The sequence below is a fragment of the Schistocerca cancellata genome, chromosome 7 (genome assembly GCF_023864275.1).
Source record: "Schistocerca cancellata isolate TAMUIC-IGC-003103 chromosome 7, iqSchCanc2.1, whole genome shotgun sequence".
NCBI classification, from domain to species: domain Eukaryota; kingdom Metazoa; phylum Arthropoda; class Insecta; order Orthoptera; family Acrididae; genus Schistocerca; species Schistocerca cancellata.
Genome location: NC_064632.1, coordinates 392907684 through 392934850, shown reverse-complemented (window position 1 = coordinate 392934850; position 27167 = coordinate 392907684). Strand labels below are relative to the sequence as shown.

Below are 27167 nucleotides of genomic sequence, written 5' to 3'. Positions count from 1 at the left end.
CACTTGGCGGGAGACACTTTTGTAGGCATCTAAAAGTGTTCACTGCTCACTCTGAACCGGAAATTGCGACGTTGAAAGATAGATGGGCTACTAGACAAATTGCACAACACATCTGAGCAAAGCTTCACCAAATTTTTCACTCTGATTTTAATTTTGCGACGAATCGGAGGCTGGATAAAAATAACTCTCGTATTAAGTAGAAACGGGCTAGAAATAGAGAGGTCCTGGAGTTCAATTCTTGCCAGAGCGCTGAAATTTGCAGTTGTCTTAAATCTAGTCTTCACCTCACAACGGTATGATGAGTGGACAAGTAACTTGGATTGTACGCTAAACTTAAGTCCCCATTCCCTCGTTGGATAATTGGAGTAGGTTAGGGATACGAAAGTCGCCAAAGTGGCGTACAATTAAGACAATTACACCAGGCCTTTGAGCCATATGCACTGACTGTTATTATTGTTATTATTTCTGTAACGAGCGACTATGATGATGTAAGAACTTCAGTTGCTCTTCTTTTTTGTTGTTCTTTCCTATTTTCCCAGTAGTCCCTCATTTCCTACCCCCCCCCCCCCCCCCTCTGAGGTCTTCTCCTTTCCTCTGCCCATGTGGTTAGAGACATCTGATTTCTTCTGCATTGAAAGCATTCTGAATTTTATTCTTATAAGGGTTTCTGTCTACTATTTCCGATTCTTTGGTGTTTATTTCCAGCTCTTTTCTTACTTATGTAGTCAATACTATTGTTGAGTTCTTCTGTCAGAAATGCAAAAATATTTGTTTAGTTTGCCTTTTCTTATTCATTCGGTAGAGGTGACAAAAAAGATTAAACTTAGTATAGCCATTACTTCTGGTGATTTCGATTGTTTTTTGTAGATCTCCTCAATACTCCTTTCTCCAGCCATCTGTAATTTGTATTACTCCCATTATTATCCGAACAACCCGTCTTTGAGATAGCTGTGTTCTGTCAAGATTGTACGAGAGGCATTCACATCCACATGAAGCATTCTGGTCGTACCACAGCAGTGTAGTGTTTTAGTTCAGTTTTTCTAGATGTGCGTTTCTAGCTGTAGATACGCTTTGTCAGTCCTTACGCTCTCTCCATTTTGTTAACTCTTGCATCTTCTGCTAATTTTTCTCGTCCATTCTGTGTACGGTTTCTCCAAGATATTTGAATTTTCTGACTCGCTCTATTTGACCTGTTTGTGTTTCTATGAATTTTGGTCCTTTTTCTATATTTGTCATGAATTTTCATTTTTCAACCGAAATTTTGAGACCAGCTCCATTATCTGTCTCTCCCAGAAGATTTATGTAATAAATGTGTCTGGTAGATTTTCTGAAAGTATTGAAAAAATCGTCTGCAGAAATCAGGCAGTTTACCTCAGTTCTATTTGTTTTCCTTCCCAGGGTTATTGGTTCCGTTTCGTGACTTTTCTTATCTCAAAATTCCAGATACTTACATTTCTGAAACTTCCTGCAGATTAAAACTGTGTGCCCGACCGAGACTCGAACTCGGGACCTTTGCCTTTCGCCGGCAAGTGCTCTACCATCTGAGCTACCGAAGCACGACTCACGCCCTGTACTCACAGCTTTACTTCTGCCAGTATCTCGTCTCCTAACTTCCAAACTCAGATGGAAGAGCACTTGCCCGCGAAAGGCAAAGGTCCCGAGTTCGAGTCTCGGTCGGGCACACAGTTTTAATCTGCCAGGAAGTTTCATATCAGCGCACACTCCGCTGCAGAGTAAAAATCTCATTCTGGAAACATACATTTCTTTTTTCTTCAACGCAGTTAAATATTAAAGGTGATAAACTATCCCCTTGTAATACCAGTTTTTATTTCAAATGGGCGAGTTACTTCTCCCACAAATTTATCTTTAGAGTTTAACAAATAATGTTCGCTTATTTTGGTTTAACACTTAATTCCCTAACGATTTCATAACTACCGAATCAAATGCTTTCTTAAAATGAATAAATGATTCTACTATAGGTTTGTTGCTTAACAGTCTGTGGCGAATTATTGATCAAGTTAAAAAATTGGTTGTTTTCAGGACCTTGCCTTTCGAAAACCATCATTCTGTTCTCCCAGTTGTTTGTCTAAAGTGTCTACAGCTCTGTCCAGGAGAATTTCTGATAATACGCTGATCAACCAGAACATTACGACCGCCTACCTAATAGACGGTATGTCCACCTTTGACACGGATAAAAGCGGCGACGCGGCGTGGCGTAGAACCAGTGAGGCCTTGGTAAGTCACTGGAAGGAGTTGGCATCATGAATCACATACCAGATGAGTTCGATCGCGTTCGGATCTGGCGAGGTGGAGGCCCAGTACATCAACTGGATCTCGCCTCTGTGTTAAAATGGTTCAAATGGCTCTGAGCACTAATGGACTTGACATCTGAGGTCATCAGTCCCCTAGAACTTAGAACTACTTAAACCTAACTAACCTAAGGACATCATACACATACATGCCCGAGGCAGGATTCGAACGTGCGACTGTAGCAGTCGCGCGGTTCCGGACTGAAGCACCTAGAACTGCTCGGCCACAGCGGCCGGCCCACTGTGTGCCTCGAACCATTCCATCACACTCCTGACCTTGTGACAAGGCTCATTATCTTGCTGAAAAATGCCATTGCCGCAGGGAAACACGAACGCCATGCAAGCGTGTACGTGGTCTGCAAACAGTGTACGTTACTCCTTGACCATCATCCAGTGGACCTATGGATGGCCATGTGAACGTTCCCCGCAGCATAATGGGGCTGCCGCCTGCTTGTCTCCTTCCCGCAGTACAGGTTCCAGGTAGCTGTTACCCTGGAAGACGACGGACTGAGTCGCTCCTATCAGCACGATGAAGAAGGTATGGGGATTCATCAGACCATGCAACGCTACGCAACTGCGCCAACGTCCAGTGCCTATGGTAACGTACCAGTTTCAATCACAGTTGCTAATTTGGAGTTAACATTCGCTGCGGAGGCCTATCTTAAAGTGTTCAGTGCACTGTGTGTTCAGACACACTTGTACTCTGCCTAGCATTATAGCCTGGCGTTAGTTCCGCCACAGTTCGCTGCCTGTCCTCTGTTACCAGTCTTCCCAGCCTATGACGTCTGATCTGTAGTGACGGGTGGCCGCCCAAGCCCAAGACGTCTGGACGTGGTTTCACCTTGGTTACGACACGTGATGAAGACACTCACCACTGCGCCCCTCGGACACCCGACAAGTCGTGCAGTTTCCGAAATTCTCGTGCCGAGCCTCCTGGCCATCACAGTCTGCCCTCGGTCAAACTCAGATAGATCTCGCACCTTCCCCAATCCACAGAAGGAGAGCACGCTCACTGATATTGCAAGAATCTTGCCGCTACTATCGCCTAGACGGATTTATATCGATAGAAGGTTTAATGTCATAATGTTCTGGCTGATCAGTATATTTTGTGTGCCACTGGTAGAACTGATACTCTTGTATAAATGATGACATTTTGTTTTTCTCTCTTTTTGTGTGGTGCGTGGGTTACTGCTACTTTCCAGTATTTTGCAATCATATAACTTTTCCAAATGCTCTCTAAAAGCAGTTCGTTCTGACAGTTTCGATAATTATGCTGCAATGGAGTTTTAACCGCTTTCTCTGATGTTTTTGAGAGATTTTGTGGTAAAGTGTTGTGGACCAAACTGCTGAGGTCATCGGTCCCTAAGCTTACACACTATTTAATCTAACTTAAAGTAACTTACACGAAGGACGACACATACACACATCCATGCCCGAGAAAAGACTCGAACCTCCAAAGGGGGGAGCCGCGCGCGGACCGTGACAAGACGCCTAGACCGCGCGGCTACCCCGAGCGGCCTTGAGTGATTTGATGACTTTAAATCTTCCTCCAGATTTTGTGCCAATTCCAGTTTAACTGTTGGATAGTTTAAGAGGCTTTCAAAACTTTTTCGTGGTATTTCACAATTTTAGTCGGTATTTCACAATTTTAGTTGTTATTTAATCCTATTTTGCCGTTTTCACCTTCGAAACAAATACTTGGTGACCGATACCATTTAAAAGAGTTTAAACGAGTGGCTACGACTTTTTGGTAAAATTGTCTGTATTTCCGTAAGCTGAGGTTGTTCGAAGGTTCTTTTTGTTTTCCGGATTACTTTTGATGTTTCTTTTGTTTATTGCCTTAATTGTTCTGTATGCTCTTATTTTTTGAATATCTCTATTTTCAGCTCTTCACACTCTTCGTTCCACTACGTTTTCTTTTCATTTTTGGCCAGTCCTAAAGTTTTCTCTGCCGCTTTAGTAATTTGTTATTACAGTTATTATTGCTCTTATTATTTTTTATTATTATTATTACTATAACTATGTCGCATGAGTGAGAGCGTGTGAAATGTAATGGAGACTATTTCTAGAATATGTGGTCAGCCCTGACGTACGCTGAGGTGATAAGTCATGGGATGCCTCCAAATATCGTGTCGAAGTTCCTTTCGCCTGCACAGTCCAACAATTCGACGTCGCATGGACTCAACAAGTCGTTGGAAGTTCTGTGGAAAAATGCTGAGCCGCGCTGCCCCTATAGCCGTCGATAGTTGCGAAAGTGTTGCCAGTACAGGATTGTGTGCAGAAACTGACTCTATTATATCACATAAATGCTAGATAGGATTCATGTCGGCGATCTGTGTGCATATGGTTCGCTCGAACTGTCCAGAATGTTCCTCAAAACAACAGCAAACAACTGTGGCCCGGTGACATGACGCACTGTCACCCATAAAACTCCCACGTTGTTTGGGAATATGACTTCCATGAATAGCTGCAAATAGTCTCCAAGTAGCCGAACATCCAGAGGACCCAGTCCATTCCATGCGAACACAGCTCATGTCATTATGGAGCCGCCACCAGCTTGCACTGTGCCTTGTTGACAACTTGGGTCCACGGTTTCTTGGGGTCTGCGCCACATTCGAACCCTACCATCAGATCCTACCAGCTGGGGCTGGGACTTGACCAGGCCGTCCAGGGTCCAACGGATATGACCACGAGCCCAAGAGAGGCGCTGCAGGCGATGTCGTGCAGTTATCAAAGCACTCGTGTCGGTCGTCTGCTGCCATATTCCATTAACGCCAAATTTCACCAAACAGACCTAACGGGAACGTCCATGGTACGTGCCACATCGATTTTTGCTGTTATTCCACGATTGTTGTTTGTCTGTTAGCACTGACAGCTCTAGGAAAACGCCGCTGCTCTCGGTCGTTAGGTGAACGCCATCGTCCACTGCGTTGTCCGCGGTATTCTCGTCACAATCTTGCACTGTCGATCTCGGAATATTGAATTCCCTAACAATTTGCGAAATGAAATGTCGCGTGCTTATAGCTCTAACTACTATTCCGTGGTGAGAGTTTGTTAACTCCCACCGTGCGGCCGTAATCACATTGGTAAGCTTTCAACATGAATCGTCCGAATGCAAATGACAGCTCCGCCTTTTCACTGTCCTTCTGTACCTTGTGTACGCGATACTACCGCCATGTGCATATTTGCATGTCTCTATTCCATGACTTTTATCACTTCAGTGTGTGTGATAATGCGGTTCTCGCAAAGTGTTTGTCGTTGCTGTTGTCGTCCAGGCTGCGAGGCGTGACGGGCTCGGTGCTGGTGAACGGCAAGCCGCGCCACCTGGAGAGCTTCCGGCGGCTCTCCTGCTACGTCATGCAGGAGGATCTGCTCCAGCCGCACCTCACGCTCGTGGAGGCCATGGTTGTCGCCGCCAGGCTCAAGCTGGGCAAGCAGCTCACAGAGTGCCAGAAGAAGGCTGTCGTAAGTGTCCTCCTCACTAACTCATTCTGTAACCCTCCCACCCCTCACTTCCCCGTCCTCTATTCTTTAACAGATTGTAAAAAACTACTACTGGGTTGCGCCGGCCGCGGTGGCCGAGCGGTTCTAGGCGCTCAGTCCGGAACCGCGCGACTGCTACGGTCGCAGGTTCGAATCCTGCCTCGGGCATGGATGTGTGTGATGCCCTTAGGTTAGTTAGGTTTAAGTAGTTCTAAGTTCTAGGGGACTGATGACCACAGATGTTAAGTCCCATAGTGCTCAGAACCATTTGAACCATTTTTACTACTGGGTTGCAATTACTAAACCACATGAAGAAAAAAGAAATGTAGTGAAACCCGGTAGTCAAGGAAGGCAGGTTTCGGTTACGATTGTGGACGGGGCCATAATCAGTTATTATTGGTTGGCTTTTCTTTTAATCACACGCAATTTATTTAAAATCAACAACAAATTGAAATAATGACAATAATTTATGAATTGTTTCATGGCTGAAGGCCTTAATGGCAATAAACTAAGAATTGATTCATGGATGAAGGCCTTAAGTGCCAAAAATTTAACAACATACAATGAAACATCAAATTTAATAACAAAGGTTAATTCAAAATGACAAGCAGCTGATCACCAAACTGGTGAGACAAATGATGGTAACTTGGTAATACAGTAATAAAATAATAACACAATAAAAAAACACAAGGGTCAGTCACAGACGGTGCTCCAGAAATCGGCCTCTCAGTAGGTCACGAGCGATGAGAAAGGCAACCAAGTGTTGCATTCACACCACAATATGGTAACTCAGACTAGTGGCAGTCTAACGAGTGACTAATGATAATCTTGGTGAGGCTGCCTGACGTCCAATAAACCAAATGCAAAGATGTAAAAATACGCCAAAGCCGGGACCGGCGGTCTGGACTCCACCTGCAGAATACTGTGCTTAGAGCGCCCGGAACAAGAAAGGAATCACTACCACCAAGGTAGAAGAATCGCCAGCCAACCTACAATCAAGAATGCTCTCAAACTTACATGCCTCACCAGACAGCAGCGTCAAGGCGAGGAAACGTACACTGCCGTTACGTACACTAATCCACAGGGCAGGTAACTGGGGCGTTAGGGGCAACCAGGCAGGAAAATACCGCTGATTGAACTTAACAATTGTAACAAGCTGAAGGTAGTAAATAGTAATTAGAAGCTCTCCACTCACTGCTCCTTGTCTCGGCGACACTATGAGCAGCAACACGAACCCAAGTCATTGGAGTATCGCGATATATGACTCTGGTAAAGTTTTGTCTACTCGAATTGAAATGCACTCAACTTAAAACTTGCAGGATCCAGTTTCGACGAGGTCGTGTACCCTCGTGACCACAGCCCTTCGATCCGGCAGTCCATTCGTGCCGCCAGCAGTCCGGGCGTGTTCTCGTTCTGCACGAACCTGGCTCCTTCTGCGTCTCCAACCGAACTGCTCACTCACACGACCCGGAAGAACGACGACTCACCCCAAAGATAGGGCCACAGTTACTACATATCGATAACGCCACTGCTGCCACTATCGGACAGGCAATGCTTGCAGAAACAAGTGGCGCTCGTCAACACAATAAGAATGCAAACAAGTGCAACCATGTCAACTAAACGATACAGTCTGGCCTTCAACAGAGGACGGAAATGTAAAACAGCACCAACGCACGCCGCAGCACGGCTCACGTAAATTCGTTACAAACTACGTCATGCACACACTTTATTCAACATGTAAACGTTACTACAGATATTCGGATTTAGTTTGAAATGTTCGATATGCCTGACACCATTGTCGATGATGTAGCGTAGGAGAATAGTTAAATTCTGCATGAACCGCTGAAGTGTCAGGCCATCAATGCTGTCGACGACCATCTGAATGGTTGTTTTCAGCTTAGCAATGGTTTTCGGGTTATTACTGTACACCTTTTCTTTATTAAAGCCCCACAAAAAGGGGTCGCATGTGTTCAGATCCAGAGAATATGGCAGCCAATGGAGGCCCATGCCTGTGGACTCAGAGTACCACAGAACCAGATTGCTGTCCCAGAGGTGCTCCCCTAGGACATTGAACACATTTTGGCTTTCGATGGGGGTCGGACTCCGTCTTGCATGAACCACATCTTGTCGAAGTCTGGGTCACTTTGGATAATTTGGAGCCGGCCGGAGTGGCAGAGCGGTTCAAGGCGCTTCAGTCTGGAACCGCGCGGCCGCTACGGTCGCAGGTTCGAATCCTGCCTCGGTCATGGATATGTGTGATGTTCTTAGGTTAGTTAGGTTTAAGTAGTTCTAAGTTCTAGGGGACTGATGACCTCAGACGTTAAGTCCCATAGTGCTCAGAGACATTTGAACCATTTGATAATTTGGATGAAATCATCTTCCAAAACCTTCACTTACCTTTTGGAGTCACTGTGCCACAATGGAATATCCCACCGATCATTTAGTGATTGTACACCACACAGTCACCCGTTGAGACTTCTCGATCGCGAAATGTGGATTCTCAGTCCCTCAAATGCGCAAGTTTTGCATCCAAATGAAAGTGGGCTTCGTCGCTAAACCAAACCATGCATGCCCATATCAATTCCCATCATGCCCGCGGCCAACTGTGCAGTTTCAATGTTCTAACGCAAACCGCTCATAAGTTACGAGAATTGTATTTCATATAGTTCAATAGTTTACCCTGTATCATAGCACAAAAAACGCGAATATGTCCAGGGCAGACATTTAAATCAAAAAATCTGGACATATTTGCCCTTTTTTACTTGCTAGCATCAGCTGCAACGTGAAATAGTACAGGGTGAGTTAAGCATGACTTTACAACTTTGAAAGGATATAAAAATTTGTTGAGCTAATTTATAGAATCGGTAGATGTCACTTTGTTGCGAAAAGCCTCAAGTTTGATTCACATTGGCTATCAGAACCCCATTCCACTACCATGAAGGTAGTGCAGAGTTGAAATGGCTACCTTCACTGGTGCGGAGGGTGCTCATTGTGTGTTCGGGTTTCATGAAACGAACTCTGCAACAACTGTTCGGCGAAATTTCACACAGAATACGCTAAAGAACCTCCAAGCAAGACTACAATTTGTACTTGGCATAAGAACTTTGCTGAGATGGGTTGTTCCGTGCGACATGATAAATCACCATACCGCTGCGATTGCGTCGAACAGTTTAGGCACAGCTTTGCCCACAGTCCACAAAAATTAACGCGATGTGCGTCTCGCGAGGCTGACATTCCACAAAAGACTGTTTGACGAGTACTGCGTAGACGTTTACACTTGAAACCCCACAGTTTCACAGTGGCACATTAGTGATGCACATCAGGTTCCTCGCGGGAATTCTGAGCGGAAATGCCGAATCGCATAGAGGACGACGAGACATTCTTGGACACAATAATCTTCAGCGATGAGTCAAAATTTCATACCAGTGACATGGTAAACATCCACAATTGCAGAATATGGACAGCTAAAATCCATATACAACCCTGGAACATTTTCGTGGCAGCCCCGAAGTTAACGTGTTTTATGCCCATAGCAAATTGAAAGTGCACTGCCCTTTCTTCTTTCTGACACTGAAATTGTGTACCTGGATATGCTTGAAAAGTTCTTAATTCCACAGGTCGATGAAAATGATCAGGACGGGATGTATTAGTACCAGAAAGATTGTGCGCCACCGCATTTCCTCACGAAAGTTAGATACTTCCTCCATAATCGCTTCCCACCTCGGTGGACTGGCCGTGCAGGGTCAGTCGCATGGCCATCTCGTACAACTGACTTGACATCACTGGATTTCTTTGCTGAGGTTTCATTAAAGACTGTGTGTATGTTGCTCCACTAGCAAACAATTCAGCCGACCTGAAAAATCGAACTTAGCCTGCCATTGCACTAGTTACGCTCGAACTGCAGCAACGAGTCTGGGAAGAAATTGATTACCGGTTGAATGTTTGCCTCTCACAAACGGTGGTCGCATCGAACCATAGTGACACTTTACACTTGTGAGACCTGAGGTCGCTTGTTAGAAAACGACACACCTACCGATTCTGTATCTTTATAAATTTCTGTATCATTCTAAAGTCGTAAAGACTTCGAAAATGAAAAAATGGTTGTTCTGGTTAAAACGACATACCTTGCTTCATGTAACTATCAAACTCCTCTCCCCCCCCCTCCCCCCATAGTTATTCCTATATAGTACAAGGTAACATCTTCCACCGCGACCTCCTTTTACAAACTGATTACAACTTACGTGCCAGTTTGGAGTAACAAGGTATGAATTTTATCCAGTAGGGACCAAAGAACAGCAGGGCTGGTACTGGGGCCTTCATCTTCACCTTTGAGGGCGACTCGTTGCCTGAAAAGGTAAAGGTGATGGTGTATCGATGCGATGTGAAACTGTATTTTCCACTCCCACTCGGTGCTTCAAACGTATGCGTGTCAGGCACATGTCTTCACATTGTAAGGCCACCTAGGGATTGTGGACGTCAATTGCACACAGACGTTACCTGTGTCCCTCTCCCCACGTGTCTCTAGTGTGGGAGCATCATATTCCCTGTTCACCATACTGCACTGTCTCCTAAAGAAAAAGAAAACGCCAAGAATACAAGACTCTTAATTGACTCACATAGCAGGAGACCAAGGACAAACATGATAGTCTGTATGCTATACATAAGACGATAAAATTTTCTACTCCTACTAGTATATCATCCTCTCTAGCAACAGTAACATTGCCCTTCGTGTATTTCATGTTAGGCCTTCGGGGTCACTTACCACCACCTGGGCCGGCCGGTGTGGCCGTGCGGTTAAAGGCGCTTCAGTCTGGAACCGCGTGACCGCTACGGTCGCAGGTTCGAATCCTGCCTCGGGCATGGATGTGTGGATGTCCTTAGGTTAGTTAGGTTTAAGTAGTTCTAAGTTCTAGGCGACTGATGACCTCAGAAGTTAAGTCGCATAGTCCTCAGAGCCATTTGAACCAACCACCACCTGCTCCTCTGGTGGTTGGTGGACGTCCTTCCATTTTTCTCCTACACCCACTTTGGAAGCTTTGACTCCCAAGAAGAAGAGGGTCAAAGAGAAGACCTCCAAGATGGTGGTTCCGGTGATTCCAAATTCCATTAGACCACACATGTTCCCCCTCTGTAATGAAGATAGAGTCGCCAGTGGCTGCCGTGGTACTGCATCCCCCCACACAACCTGATTCAGAAGCGATGTGTATTGGTACTCTATCCTCACAGCCAGGGCCAGCAGGTGATTCTATGGCGTGACCTGCCTCCTTGATCCCTTCACACTCCAAAAGGTTACTGATAGCGTGATCCTGAAGTGGAACCTGGCTGAGCTACAACGTTTCTGACGTGTTTACCATGATATCTGCATTGACTTCCAGAACCTTGGCTCCCAGCATTTCAAACCCCTACCTTCCGTGGCCATTGGGGAAACTTCAGAATGTAGCTATGACAGAGCATCGGGCCGAGTTCGTATGTATGTTCTGGACTTTTTCCACAGCAAACACGTGCTGCAGGTGTTCGTGTGAGGACGTCTCTGCCTTTTACCACCTCCCAATGTTGAAGTGTCTCAGAATACATTTTCAGCGCTGATTTCTCGTCTCCCCGTCAGTAGTAAGGAAACTTTTGATATCAAATTGATAAGCAAATTAATTAAACTGATCAATTAATCACCTCCACCCCCACCCACATCCACACCCTCAGATAACGTCACGTGTTTTCCTCAGACAGCACGGTGGTCCCCATTCCCTCCCCGACCTATTGGCAGCAATTTCAAATGTTCACTGTAAAATTCAGTGGTCAATTCAGAGGTAATGGAAATTGTTGATAGAAATTGTTTATAAAATGGGGATAGGTGATAGAATCGAAAAACGTCAGAGGAGGGGAAACTGGTGAATTATGCGCTGCAAAGGACATAATTTGCATTTCGTAGGACAGGGTACTCTTATACATCTTTCGATCGCATTATATAATGCACATGACACGCCGCGTGGTCATGACTGAGAGGCAAGGATCTCACTTGCACTGGATCCGCCTACCCATCCTCTGCTACCGTTCAGCACCACAAGGGGGAGGGGGGGCAAGGGAGAGGGGGGCAGGGCGGGCCTGCAGCGTCTGGCCAGCAGTCAAAGAGAAATTGGCAGATGATTGTAATGTGATCTGCGGTTCCCTAGGTACGCGGCAGTGGGTGTTTATCATGAGCAATACATTTGTTTTCGAAGGTTAGCGTCTTCCTGCCACAGTTGTGCCCTAATGAAAAAGATACAATTCGAGGTGCGCAGCTGGTGGCGGAAGTTCCAGGCTATCTGTTTGTCCCAGGGTGAACAAAGAGTGTTTTTCTAAACCTGGCACCTGCGTCCAATTTTCCAGCCACATGCAGCCACTTTGCAGCAAACAGTTCCCTCTATCTGTCCCAGGAAATTTTTCTCCCTCAGAGCAGCGTTCTGTTTCTCAGCCATCTAAACCAAGCCTTTGTCAGCCTGTTTGCAGAAAAAGAACGCAAGTTATAACTTGCTGGTATGACATTCTGAGTTCCTATTCGTCCTCTGCAAAATAGAGGGTGGAGTCTGAAGGTATATAGTACAACTCCCACACAATCTTCGACAGTGCCTAGTTGTGTCAGCGCTATTCTCACAATGTGAAACGGTCAACCAGTAGCAATAGCAGCAGCAGTAGTGAGGGGAAATGGCCAAACTTAGGCCAATTTCCATGTAAGTGTTTATATAAAAATTATGCGTTGAATTGACAGTTATAAAATTTCGTAGCAAAGTTCTCAAACTTTTTTGAGATTGTGATATATTTTCGTAACAAGTGGTTATAAAAGTTCTTTTTTTCTGATGTTGTGGCATTCATTTCCGAAATTCTGGCTGAATTAAACCGTCAGCTGGAAGCTGAAAGTCTACAGCAAGCAGAAGAGGTTGCGCTACCATCAAGCAAGTACAACTCAAAATTCTGTGTGTTAGTTTACATGTTCTGAAAACGTATCGTAGAGTATTCAAATGTTTATTCAATTTTTGATCTCGCTGTTGCAGCATTAGAGCAGCAGCCCACTGACCGTGAGCAACAATCTCCCACACCCCAGGCTGACGATGGTGAAGGCTCCAGCGTGTAGCATCATCAACAATAAGCGCCATATCCACAGCCTGGTTGCTCCCACAGGGCCTCACCGCCGACACCTCCTCTTACTCTGACTCCATCCACCCTCACCAGCAGCTAAAGGTGTGTGTGCTTCGGCACATACCCCTCACCCCAGAAGGCGTCTCCTCCCCAACGCCGTCATCCACTGGAGGGATGCTGTCGTCTCTTGGTTGCAGTGTTAATGGAATGAACCTCTGGGTAGCGGTAGTGCTCTGTCCCATCCTGACTGTGAAGGACATCAAATTGGCGGCATTGTGACGCCTCTATAATACTCGGTGGTAGCTACAGCCTTCGAGGGGCGTGTATTATACACTAGAATTGAGAATCCGTCTAGAGGTATCGCAACCCGGTCAGGTTTCTAGAAGCATTTCTCCCGGTTCTGTAGGCCGAGATCGTCAAACCCCTGGATGATCTGAGACATAAGATACAAAGCCATTAAATGTGATGTAGTAGTCTGCTGGTAGTTGACTCACACCCACCGCCCCGCCCCCCAAACCCCGCCAAACTGTAGGGTGCTGCTGAGGAGAAAAGCCTGCACAACATCTTGGTTGATAATGGCATTATATCTCAGAGTACAGCAATCGCCGAGTGGAATAGTGAATCCACCTTGGTTGCCCTACTGGCCCAGTTTTCCGAAATGAATGTAAGAGGGTCAGCTAAAGCACCCAGCCAAACACCACACTTTGACATCCATATTGATGTCTATGATCTGATAAATGGAGGGTCCAATTATATCAAACTCCCTTAGGATATTAAGAACAAGCCGGTTTGTATTTAAGTTCAAAATGATAAGGTTAGTGCTTGTTTGGCGTGGTCAGTCCTAGTTTGCGAGAGAAATTACAATGTACATCCAGAGCATAAAATACGATCCCCAGGGGGTATAACTTTGATGGTATAAAGTTCCCTGTAAAGATTCAGAACACACCAAAATTTGAGGCACAAAATCCTGGAATATCAGTTCAGTTTATGGCCTGTATAAGCAAAAAAGCAAATCCGATGAGCAGAACAAGCATATTGTAGTTGGACCACTCTCATTTTTTCGAAATATGAAGGTAAGCGTGATCTTCATGTAAAGATGCTGCTCTTCTCTGAAGATGATAATCAACATTATGTTTGGATCAAAGACATGTCCCACCTCCTTAACTCCAAATCTAATAAACACAAGTGTAAATCACACATTTGCTTCGTGTGTCTAAACATCTTTTCAGAAAAAATGTCCAAGGAACCGGCACGAGTTGTTACACCTACAAAAAATAGTTAAAATGGCTCAGATCACTATGGGACTTAACTTCTGAGGTCATCAGTCCCCTAGAACCTAGAACTACGTAAACCTAACTAACCTAAGGACAGCACACACATCCATACCCGGGGCAGGATTCGAAGCTGCGACTGTAGCAGTCGCAAAGTTCCAGACTGTAGGGCCTAGAACCGCTCGGCCACCACGGCCGGCTGTTACACCTACAGAAGAAAACAGTGGCATTAAATTCAAGAATGCTCACCAGCAAGAACAATGTCCGTTTGTTGGCCATGTAGACTTCGAATGTCTCTTTGTCCCTAACACCCACTGTGAAGGGAACTCCTTGGGCTCATATAGCACCTTCACGCAAAATCATGTACCGTATGTGGCAGTGTACCAAATTGCACGCTCATGTGATTCGAGTCTTAACCGTTATAAATCTTATGTTGGGGATAACGCTGTGATTTGGTTGCTCAATGAGCTTGAAAAACTCTCATGGGATGTTCATGTGTTTTACAGCACCAGCTTACCCATGACCGAATTGGAGGAGGATAAAAAATTATACAATGACGCGGTTAACAGTCATATTTGTGGGCTGCCGTTAAATAGAAAAGCTGGAACGCCCCATAGAGATCATTGTCATCTTACTGGGAACTTTCGCGGTGCAGCTCACAACGCATGCTATTTGAAGTACCAGTTACCAAGGCACATACCCGTTTTCTTCCATAATTTAAACGGGTATGGTACTCACTTTCTAGTTGAGTAATTGGCTAATTTTGGCTGGGTGAAAAATCAGTTAAGTCTCCAGCCTGCGAGTGGAAAGAAGTATATTTATTTCTCGAAATGAATGACGCAAAAAATTACGTTTCATTTCCTTGACTACTTTTCATGCAGCGTTCACTCCAGAAACTTGACACTCTACTTCAGGAGAATATGCACATCACCCAAACTGCGTAGTCCGATGAGGAAAATTTTCATCTTGTGACTAGGAAGGAGCTTTCCCTTACGAGTATCTGAATAGCAAGGCAAAACTCTACGAATCCCCCAACGTAACTGCATTTGCCAGTACTCACGAGTAATCGGTAACTATGGCAGTTTATGAGTATGCAACGAATATCTGGTCAGAATTCAACATTCCCAATTTCGGTGAATAGTCAAGAATGTTTCAAATGGCTCTGAGCACTATGAGAATTAACATCTGAGGTCATCAATCCCCTAGAACTTAGAACTACTTAAACCTAACTAACCTAAGGGCATCACACATATCGATGCCCGAGGCAGGATTCGAACCTGCGACCGTAGCAGTCGCGCGGTTCCGGACTGAAGCGCCTAGAACCGCTCGGCCACCGCGGACAATAGGCAAGACCATGCATGACACTGACGTGGCCTTGTTTGTGGATGGTTTTGAAAAGTTCAAGAGTGTATGCATGTTCACGTACTCTCTGGCGCCCACCTTTTATTGCACAGCACCTGAGTTGTCCTGGGACGCAATGCTCAAGAAAACGACGTGCAGCATCGAAATTTTGACTGACGCTGACATGCTTCTTTTCTTTGAGTGCGGGATCCGTGGAGGACTTTGCCATTGTGTACATAGACATGCCAAGGCAAATAATCCACGAATGGGTGTGGGGTTCAATGCATCCATCGATTAAAGTTGTATTCTACATATGGATGTGAGTAACTTATACTGGTACTCCATGATGCAGCCACTCCCGGTTGGTGGGTTTCAGTGGGTGTCCAAAACGAATTAGAGGGTTTGGATAGAAAAATAATGGGTCTGGCAGCTGAGTCTGATCTAGGGTATGTGGTGGAGACAGACCTCAATACCCTGTCAGTATGCATGAAATGACAAGCAACTTGCCATTATGTCCAGAGCAACAAGTTCCACGTGAAAGCAGTATTCCTGAAGTGATATCGCTGTTGGACGCAAGTGGAGGTACATAATTCATTATCGTAATCTCCAGCAGTGGCTTGGCTTAGGGATGGACTGCCTCGGCTATCTCCTTCGATCAGCTCCCCTGGGTGAAGGAGTAAATTGAATTAAATTCCGAACACAGGGCGGGCGCAAATATTGATTTTGAAAAAGATTTTTATAAATTAATGAATAATTCCATTATTTGTCAAACCATGCAGAATGTAAGAAATGAACACGATATTTTGATTAAGACTGAATGGGATGGGCGTTTTGGCATAAGAAAGTGCATCACCAGTCCAAATTTTATGCAGGTCACTATTTTCAATGAGAACTTTGTTTCTGTGGGGATACCGAAGGTTTCAGTAGAGTTTACGAAAACTATTTGGGTATGTGTATACTGGACATCTCCAAACTCCACATGCACCACTTCCAGTATGAATTTGCTAAAACTCATCTTGTGGAGCCAAAGTCACTTTATATGGATACAGATAGCTTCATCTATTTGGTGAAGAACTGCAATTCGTATGAAGTAATTAGGTGTCATGGTAATGAATTCGATACATCAGGATATGCAGCCATTTTATGGTGTTCCTCAAAACAAGAAGGTTATCGCCTTGATGAAAGATGAGGAAGATGGATTGCCGATTGTGGTGTTTGTAGACCCAAGATGCAAAATGTATGCATACCCTACAATAGATGGAGCTGCCCAGAGGCAGGCTAATGGTGTGCGACATGCCGTGTCACGTGTCCTCATGGTCAAAGACTACTTCCAGTGCCCGTACGGTGGTGTTCGCGGTGCTCTGCCGCAGCCTCTGCATACGGTGCAGCAAACGAGTATTTGATCGCGAGGTCATGAGGTGTACACTGCGCTGCAATCTAAAGTTGGATTGTCACCTCCTAAAAAAGTCATTTGTGATGATGGGATCGAAACCCTCCCCTACCCACACTATTTACTTAAAGTATTGGAGGTGGGGTGGAGGGGCTCCGCCAGTGTGAATGAAAGAGAGAGAGAGAGAGAGAGAGAGAGAGAGAGAGAGAGAGAGAGAGACTGATTGGCTCAGTGAGAACTTGTGTTGAATAGTATGGCTCTTCTATTATAGTGTAAATATTGTATGTGTGTGGTGTACAGTGTGCCTGCATGTGTGATTGCTTATGTGTCTGTGTGTATGCTTGCGAGTGCCTCTGAGTTTGGATGCCTGTGTAAATATGTATGTCTGTTTGTAAATACATTCTGTTTATTGTTTTCTTAATAAGTAGCATACTATGTATGCATGAATATATAAGCACCATGTGCTGGACAAATATATGAAGATTATTAGAAAGTTAAAAACGTGCGATATATGTGTATAAGTTTAAAAATTGAACTAGAATCATCAAAAAAGTTAAAAAAATTGTAAATGAAGGAAGAATCGCTTTACTGTACTTCTCTCTTTTGCCCTTCATCTGCATGTGTGATTGTTGAGTGCATGTGTAAAAACCATAGTTTTTAGGTTTCACATACAAATAGCTGTCCAAGCCGTACTAGTTTAAAGTGTGAGTCCGACTCAGTTCATTTTAGTGCATCTATTTGAGCTGAACTTACTTGGGCAATTTCTTTCATTGTATTATTAAATTATTTCAGCTGCTTGGGGTGGTAAATGTTTAGAGCCACCCAACTCAATGTATAAATTACGTCTTGTGTTTCGACAGAATTTCACTAGTACAAATAATAGTAACAGTAGTAGTGTAAGAGAAACTGTACCTCTGAAAAAGCTGTAATCAGTACTGCACTGTAATTTTTTTCTACCAGTACTATTATTTGTAAAAGCAAAAACTGTGCACAAAACAAATTTCGAACAGTAACAATATCTGTGAATTTAAAAGCAATAGTACTTAGCGTATTCCAAAAATAACAAGATTTGTGAATGCAAGGCTGTATTACTACTGTGAATATTTATGTCTGAATTAAAAATTGCTATTTGTTACCATACGTCTTCATTGTTATTTTACAAATCCCTACCTTTACAGATGTACAGTATATAAAGGATGTGCAACATGCACAAGGTATTAGTTTGAAGCATCAGGGGGGTAACGTTTAAGATGGAAGAAAATAAAGTATATGTAATCATTGCATGGGATTTTGCCTATCGTGCTGCACACATTTTCGGAAATAGGCGGCGCGTGATCGTGTCCGCTTTGAAAGACATTTAGCAAGCATGTCTGAAATTATATCACCTGTGCTCGAACAAAGCCACATAAACAGGATCGGGGCAAAGCTACATACTATCTAAGCAGGAGCTAGCTATAAAGAAAGAAAAACAGAGAATTAGCGGTAAAAAAAATTCATTTATTTTCATTAATCCAACTTAAGAGAAATTTTACATTTTCGCAAGCAGACACAACATTATTTTGACTCATCTTCTTCTTGAGGTGATGGATAGCAGGGCACCAGTAGACTTCCAGGTCTTGAATAGATGCAAATTTGAAGATTCGTTATAACAACGTGATCTTCTCATCGCCTTTGGCGTTGATGATCAGGATGGTCGAATATTCAAAGTGCAGTCATATCTTTGTGAGATGTACCAAGATCGTCCCAAAGGAGTCCATGGAGGAAACATGTTAACCACGTTGCACTCTTCCGCGTTTTAGCGCTATTCATATCCTTGAAAGACCTCGGTGATGCAATTCTTCCTGAGATTGTCTCTAATATACCAGCATTTTCTGTGTAAGCCATGAAAGCAACATCTCTAAATATGAATTGTCTACACTCATCATCATAGAAACATTGAATGTCAGCAACGACGTTCATACTCAAAATGGTCGTTGCGAAATTCTGTGGATACGACACAGAACTTGGTCATTTGTACAGCACGCTGGATAACACCAGTAAGTGGGCCACTATTAATGGCATAGTCATTCAGAATTAGAGCGTACGCTGAGAAATTTGAATAGGATTCAAATTCAAATTGATCCTGTTTTAATCATCTCATCTTGCTTAGAACAGTTTATTACGATGATTGGTCCAGTTCCTTGAATTTCCGTGGACTTAGTAAGCATTCTTCCTCTTCAGAACCTTCATAGTGAGACCTGGCATACATGTCAAATACTAGCCTGTATACATTCTGGTCACGCTGTAGCAGTAAATTGTCATATTGATAGAATTCTGAATTCAAGTAGATTCTGGTATTACTTAAATTACGGTTGTCAAATACGGCGGAATCATGTGCTAAATTCCCCCTCCTGTTGTTCTGAAATGCCAGTATGATGAATCTTGGTGTTTCCCGCTGCACGGAAATTTTAATGGCCTATGTTTGCTCGCTGTCAGTAGCACTGGATAGTCAAAAAAAAAAAAAAAAAAAAAACCATGAGCGGATATTCAATGGCAGATATGCACTCGTATTCAGAATTTTTAAAAGCTCTAAACGCTCCTCGTCTGCCACAGTGATGTATGGCATTTTCCATACAGTTTTATTCATGATGAACCGATTCTTCCCTTGAACTCCTTGAGTGTATGAGTTGCTATCCGTCTATGCACGCAGTGAATTGGCGGTACTCTTCTGCTGTTCTGCCCACATATTCGTCTATGAACCATCCTGCATTTTCTACACCATTCAAATCCGAGAGTGAGGATGACACATTTTATGCGTTGATGCTACGCCAACATCAAGTGTACGATCAGTCTCTACCCCATTAAGTGCATGTCATATTTTCTGGAACAGGAACGCCAAGACGTTACGTGTAAGCTTTGATCCCCCTGTATGACTACCATCCTTTTTCTTAAATGATACATCAAAATATATGAAACTCGTGCATGGAAGGGTTAAAGCACCTTGGTGCTGGATGAGGATCCTGATTTCTTCATTGTTGTTAAATGTCGTTGAAGAGTAAGATTTATGGGAGAAGTTACAATTAAATCAATACAATGAAATGAATACCTTTAGCTGCATACAGGCCTTGATATACGTCACCGGGGAGAGTTGAAAATGTGTGCCCCGACCGGGACTAAAACCCGGGATCTCCTGCTTACATGGCAGACGCTCTATCCATCTGAGCCACCAAGGACACAGAGGATCGTGCGACTGCAAGGACGTATGTCTGGCACGCCTCCCGTAGACCCACATTGCCAACTTACTGTCCCGCACTTTATTCGTAGTGCCCCTGCCCATTACTAGCGGCTTTACCGAATCCCGTAAGAGTTCGGGCACTGTTGGTGCATCCGCACAGAAGATGGCCAAATGGCTGGTGAGCCTAAAATATAAGAAGATGGTATCTATTCTTTCGGACATGTCCGAAGGAACAGATACAATCTTCATATACACTACTGGCCATTAAAATTGCTACGCCAAGAAGAAATGCAGATGATAAACGGGTATTCATTGGAAAAAAATATTATACTAGAGCTGACATGTGATTACATTTTCACGCAATTTGGGTGCAATGATACTGAGAAATCAGTACCCAGAACAACCACCTCTGGCCGTAATTAACGGCCTTGATACGCCTGGTCATTGAGTCAAACAGAGCTTGGATGGCGTGTACAGGTACAGCTGCCCATGCAGCTTCAACACAATACCACAGTTCATCAAGAGTAGTGACTGGCGTATTGTGACGAGCCAGTTGCTCGGCAACCATTGACTAGACGTTTTCAATTGGTGAGAGATCTCAAGAATGTGCTAACCAGGGCAGCAGTCGAACATTTTCTGTATCCAGAAAGGCCCGTACAGGACCTGCAACATGCAGTCGAACATTATCCTGCTGAAATGTAGGGTTTCGCAAGGATCGAATGAAGGGTAGGGCCACGGGTCGTAACACATCTGAAATGTAACGTCCACTGTTCAGAGTGCCGTCAATGCGAACAAGAGGTGACCGAGAAATGTAACCAACGGCACGCCATACCATCACGTAGGGTGATACGCCAGTATGGCGATGACGAATACACGCTTCCAATGTGTGTTCACCGCGGCGTCGCCAAACACGGATGCGACCATCATGATGCTGTAAACAGAAACTGAATTTATCCGAAAAAATGACGTTTTGTCATTCGTCACCCAGGTTCGTCGTTGAGTGCACCATCGCAGGCGCTCCTGTCTGTGATGCAGCGTCAAGGGTAACCGCAGCCATGGTCTCCGAGCTGATCGTTCATGCTGCTGGTTGTTGTCTTGCAAACGTCCACATCTGTTGACTCAGGGATCGAGACGTGGCTGCACGATCCGTTACAGCCATGCGGATAAGATGCCTGTCATCTCGACTGCTAGTGATACGAGGCCGTTGGGATCCATCACGGCGTTCCGTATTACCCTCCTGAACCCACCGATTCCATATTCTGCTAACAGTCATTGGATCTCGACCAACACGAGCAGCAATGTCGCGATACGATAAACCGCAATCGCGATGGGCTGCAATCCGACCTTTATCAAAGTCGGAAACGTAATGGTACGCATTTCTCCTCCTTACACGAGGCATCACAACAATGTTTCACCGGACAACGCCGGTCAACTGCTGTTTGTGTATGAGAAATCGGTTGGAAACTTTCCTCATGTCAGCACGTTGTAGGTGTCGCCACCGGCGCCAACCTTGTGGGAATGCCTTGAAAAGATAATCATTTGCATATCACAGCATCTTCTTCCTGTTGGTTAAATTTCGCGTCTGTAGCACGTCATCTTCGTGGTGTAGCATTTTTAATGGCCAGTAGTGTATATAGTAACGGCTCACCGGCCTTGAATGTATGTAATCTTACTCCAGACTGTGTGCGTTCTGCACAACCGCTTTACTCCACTGTAGACACTGTTTGCGAACTGCAGTCGTGACTCCAGCCCGGGGCCTCTGTTGCGGGAGGTGGATCTCCCTACCAGGAAAAGAAACTTGTAATTTGGGTGCTCGGGAGTGCACTGAATGTGCATCGCAATTGTTGAGTAGCAGGTTTTGGAGCCTGGTCTGTATCGGAGCGCTCCCAGCCTCTGAGTAGTCTGTTCACAGAACTGTTACAAAAAGCACTTGTCGCGAGTCGCACCGCACAATGGTGTATCCGATCAAGCATCCACAATGCTGTAGGCAATGCCAAGCGATATGTCACATTTCCATAATCAAAACGGAATGGTATCAGAGTTCTGTAAAGCTGTAAAACGGTACGGTGGTCTGTGCCTCAGCTGGTGTTAGAGAAGCAGCTAAGTTGATATGTGACCAGCACGTTCGCTTAAGTTGGCAAAGCTGGGAAACCACGTCAATTATGCAGTGAAGACCAGTCCAAGGTGATAAGACTCCATTTCAGTGAGCAATTGTTCGTCGAGGCAGAGTTCTGGTTGTAAATGGGCAGCACAACAGCAACAGAAGTGCATGATGCATGTCTTGGTGGCTGAAATCCGGAAGCCATGTGTAAGAGAGCAGTGCTGCGCCTTTCGTATGGCACCCAGTAGTCAGCGTTCAGCAATATCCACAGTGGTGGAGCAGTAGTAACATTTTTATGTTATCTGGACCAGAAGACTTGCCTTTATTAATTGCTGTAAATTGCTTCACTACAAGGCAGGATATCTATTCGTAATCTACTCTAGTTGCCAGCCCTTCTTGATTCTAATTCTGGAATATTTAGTACTTTTTGGTCATTAAGTAAATTATCGGGCTCCTAGAGATGCGAAAAATTTTAGGTTCCTCAAGAGACTCAGTAACTTGCTTTTTCCAGCACGACAAATTTGTATTTATACTGTCAATATGCTGTTTGGATATTACTAGACCATTTCCAAAAGCTTTTGTAGTCTTCGTAGCTTCAGTATGTTCTTTAAATTGTATGGACAGTCTCCTATCCCAGCTTGTTCAGTATGGTTTTTGATGAAATCTGAACAGCTGATCTGGCAATCGCCCGAGACTGTGAAACTATCAGAATCCTTTTTTCTTTATATTATCTCTTAATATGTTTTTCAGTTGATGAGTGGTGATAAAGGTTATTTTCACGTCGGTATTTTTTAGACATTATTCTATCTTTTGTTAAACCTTACCTCTATAATTTATACTGAGAAGTCGGGTTTTGTGTTTTACTTCGATATTTTTTGCTGAATTGTTTTGAACTTTTTGTCCTCGATGGTGAGTGTTCATCGAAGGTGAGGGTATCATTTGGAGTGCCCCAGGGAAGTGTGGTAGGTCCGCCGTTGTTTTCTATCTACATAAATAATCTTTTGGATAGGGTGGATAGCAATGTGCGGCTGTTTGTTGATGATGCTGTGGTGTATGGGAAGGTGTCGTCGTTGAGTGACTGTAGGAGGATATAAGATGACTTGGACAGGATTTGTGATTAGTGTAAAGAGTGGCAGCTAACTCTAAATATAGATAAATGTAAATTAATGCAGATGAATAGGATAAAGAATCCCGTAATGTTTGAATACTCCATTAGTAGTGTAGCGCTTGACACAGTCACGTCGATTAAATATTTGGGCGTAACATTGCAGAGCGATATGAAGTGGAACAAGCATGTAATGGCAGTTGTGGGGAAGGCGGATAGTCGTCTTTGGTTCATTGGTAGAATTTTGGGGAGATGTGGTTCATCTGTAAAGGAGACCGCTTATAAAACACTAGTACGACCCATTCTTGAGTACTGCTCGAGCGTTTGGGATCCCTATCAGGTCGGATTGAGGGAGGACATAGAAGCAATTCAGAGGCGGGCTCCTAGATTTGTTACTGGTAGGTTTGATCATCACGCGAGTGTTACGGAAATGCTTCATGAACTCGGGTGGGAATCTCTAGAGGAAAGGAGGCGTTCTTTTCGTGAATCGCTACTGAGGAAATTTAGAGAACCAGCATTTGAGACTGACTGCAGTACAATTTTACTGCCGCCAACTTTTTTCGCGGAAAGACCACAAAGATAAGAGAGAATAGGGATCGTACAGAGGCATATAGGCAGTTATTTTTCCCTCGTTCTGTTTGGGAGTGGAACAGGGAGAGAAGATGCTAGTTGTGGTACGAGGTACCCTCCGCCACGCACCGTATGGTGGATTGCGGAGTATGTACGTAAATGTAGACGTAGATGTAGATGTACATGCTATCCGACGACTAGCCATTGACCAAGGCACGATGGTTAGTTGTTGCCACCGTTGCCTCACTTCAGACAACTCATGATTTTCCCCACCATATGGGGATCAAAACGAAGTGGTTGGTCATTTCACAGATTTTTGACACCATTTCATGTTGCTTTCTAATTCGTAATCCCGACAGATATAAGCAGCTCCATGGATACACCATCGACTCGTCCTGAGTTATTTGAGCTGAAACTAATCTGTGTTCTATTAGACTGTTGCCATATTACTGGATCACTCGTTTCTGCCACATCGACTCCCTCCTTCTCCTCGATCACATTTTGGTACAGATCTTCTCTATCGTACTGGCCTTCGACGCACTCCACCAGTCCTGTGGAAGTGCCAGAGTTATATACACGTGGTCTCCTCTTTTGCAGGTGGACGAGGTCCTGAATGTGCTGGGCCTCTCGGAGTGCCGTGACACATTCACGGGAAAGTTGTCCGGCGGTCAGCGCAAGCGCTTCTCCATCGCCCAGGAACTGGTCAGCAACCCTTCTGTCATCTTCCTCGATGAACCGACCACGTAAGTTGTTCGCACCTCTCGTCAAAAATCGGAGGATTGATGAAAGTGATGTAGTTTCAGAAATAAATAGAGAATTCTGGGATATGTAAACCGTTCATTCTGTCTAAAGACAGAAAGTGTATTCCTACATGTTCCAGTCACATAATGTGACCATCGTCTAAATTCGACATGACTGTGCAATAAACACTCACAGATACAGGTGACAGCACTATAAGTGGAGAGTATACAAAACATGTCGGGCGGAAGGGGGGGGGGGGGAGCGTTAAAGAGCGCAATCATTGTCATAGTGAGGATACGGAGCGATTTGCCTGACGTCCAAATGGGCGTGATGGCTTTCGGACCAAGGGTGGAAGCATTTCCGAAACTTGAGATCGCAATTCGGAATAACACCGGCACTGCGATATCATAAAGATAATAGAGTTTTGCAACAAATTTCAGTTAGTGATACTGAAGACACTGTTCACGAATTACAAAAGGAGGATGTGTACTTGGAAAAGGCCCAGACACGCTGGATGATTCGAGCTGGATTACGTTATAGACAGAGCTTCCGAAATCAGATACTGGATTGTAAGGCGCACCCCGGAGCAGACATGACTCAAACAACAATTTAGTAATGATCAATGGTAAATTGAAATTTAAGATAATCGTCTGGAAAGAATCAGAGTGGAAGGAAGTGGGATATATAAGTATTGGGGAGTGATGAGAAGCGTTTGTAGTTCGATAAAGATGTGGATACTGCGCTAAGAAATACCACAGTAGGCAGTTCAGTTGAAGAGGAATGAACTATTCAAAATAAAGAAAAGGTCACAGATGCTAGACGGACAAACATAGGTACAAGAAAGGTAACCGCGAAGAAACCTTGGGTAACATGATAAATTTTTTCAGTTGATCTACGAGAGAAGAATGTACAAAAATGTTCAGGGAAAGACAGAAATACGGAAATAGAAATCACTTAGGAACGAAATAAACGGAAACTGCGGGGAAGCCTAAACGAAGTGACTGCAGAAAAAGTGTGAACAAGTCTGAAAAGAATTTATTGTCTGGAAGATTAAGGGTATAGCATAGGGAAGAGTCAAAACAACCTTAGATGAATTAAGAAAAAGGACGGCAACATTAAGCGAGCAATAGGAATTTCCGTCACTAAACGCAGAGGAGAGAGCGGATTGGTGGAAAGAGTACTTTGAAGGCCTCTGTGTGGGACGACTTGTCTGATTACGTGATAGAAGAAACTGGAGTCGATATGGATGACATAGGGGAACTAGTATTAGAGTCAGGCTATGAAAGAGATCTGGAAGACCTGGTATCACTTAAAGCAAGAGGGGATGGAAAAAATTCCATCGGAATTCCTAAAATCATTGGGAAAGTGTCAGTCAGACGACTGTTAAAGTTATTGGGTATAATCTATGAGACTGGCAATGTATTATAACACTTTCGGAAAAATACCATTCATTCATTTCTGATGACAGCAAGAGTAAATAAGTGCTTAACAGCCCATACATCCAAATTGCTGACGAAAATGATGCGTCTAAGGAAAGAAAAGAAAACTGAGGATATATTAGAGGACGATAAGTTTCGCTTTAGGAAAGGTAAAGACACCAGGGAGTCAGTCCTGACGTTGCCCTTGATAACGGATGTAAGAGTAAAGAAATATCAAGATACGGTCATAGGATTTGCCAATCTGAAAACAGCGTTCGACAATGTAGTATGGCTCAAGATGTCTGAACTTCTGAAGAAATTAGGAGTAAGTTATAGGAAACAACGGCTACGTATGAGAACCAGGTCATGATATAGGACTGGAAGACTAATAATGAAGCGTTCGGATTAAAAAAGGCACACTTGCCTTTGATGTTCAATCGATACAAATAAGAAGCACAAATAAAGGAAAGGTTCAGGAATGGGATTAATATTCAGGATTAAAAGATATCAATGACAGATTTTGTTTTTGTGAGGATCCACAGCCTCCAAGTGCTTAATAACAGATAAAATTGTTTGTAGTAAGCTGTAATGTAGACGACCTTCATTTAAATCTTGTGATTAGATAACTTCGACGACTTTTCATTTTCAAGCACATGTGTAATTTTACGTTTCACATGTCGTGACTGTCAAATTATTTGTCACTACACGTAAAAACGAGATGTTATATTCCGTCTTTACATTGTGAATGGATCCACGTTAACAGGACAACAGTTTAGACTCGTTTTACGACTGCGGTTAACAAGTGAAGCGTTTGATTTCAGTCAACATGCAGTGACCAACTGCGGAAGGATTCCTCCACACTGAAGAGTCGTATCTCATCCACTATCTCTTAAGCAAGACAAATTTGTTCGTGTCTTACTTTTCATGGGCCTCAAAGATCAAAAAAGATGTGTAAATTTACGCAACTGCACTGTCTAGTCACATTAACTGACCACTTGCCAAAAGCGTGAATAACCACCTTTTACAGTGCGGACCACTGAGAGAAATGCAGTGTGTCACTGGCGTTGTGGGAGGTAACGACAGGGACATGGAACTATGCCGACTCCTGACTCTT

The 27167-nt window shown here is 44.0% G+C and overlaps 1 protein-coding gene across 2 annotated transcripts in view; it reads left to right on the top strand.

Moving 5' to 3' along the window:
• LOC126092270 (ATP-binding cassette sub-family G member 1-like) overlaps positions 1-27167 on the top strand; it is a 411369-nt gene that overhangs the window by 246308 nt on the left and 137894 nt on the right. For both annotated transcript variants that reach the window (XM_049907785.1, XM_049907786.1), the window contains exons 3-4: positions 5585-5774; positions 24492-24637. In XM_049907785.1, the coding sequence (XP_049763742.1) occupies positions 5585-5774; positions 24492-24637 (336 nt within the window). The remainder of the gene's footprint in view (positions 1-5584; positions 5775-24491; positions 24638-27167) is intronic.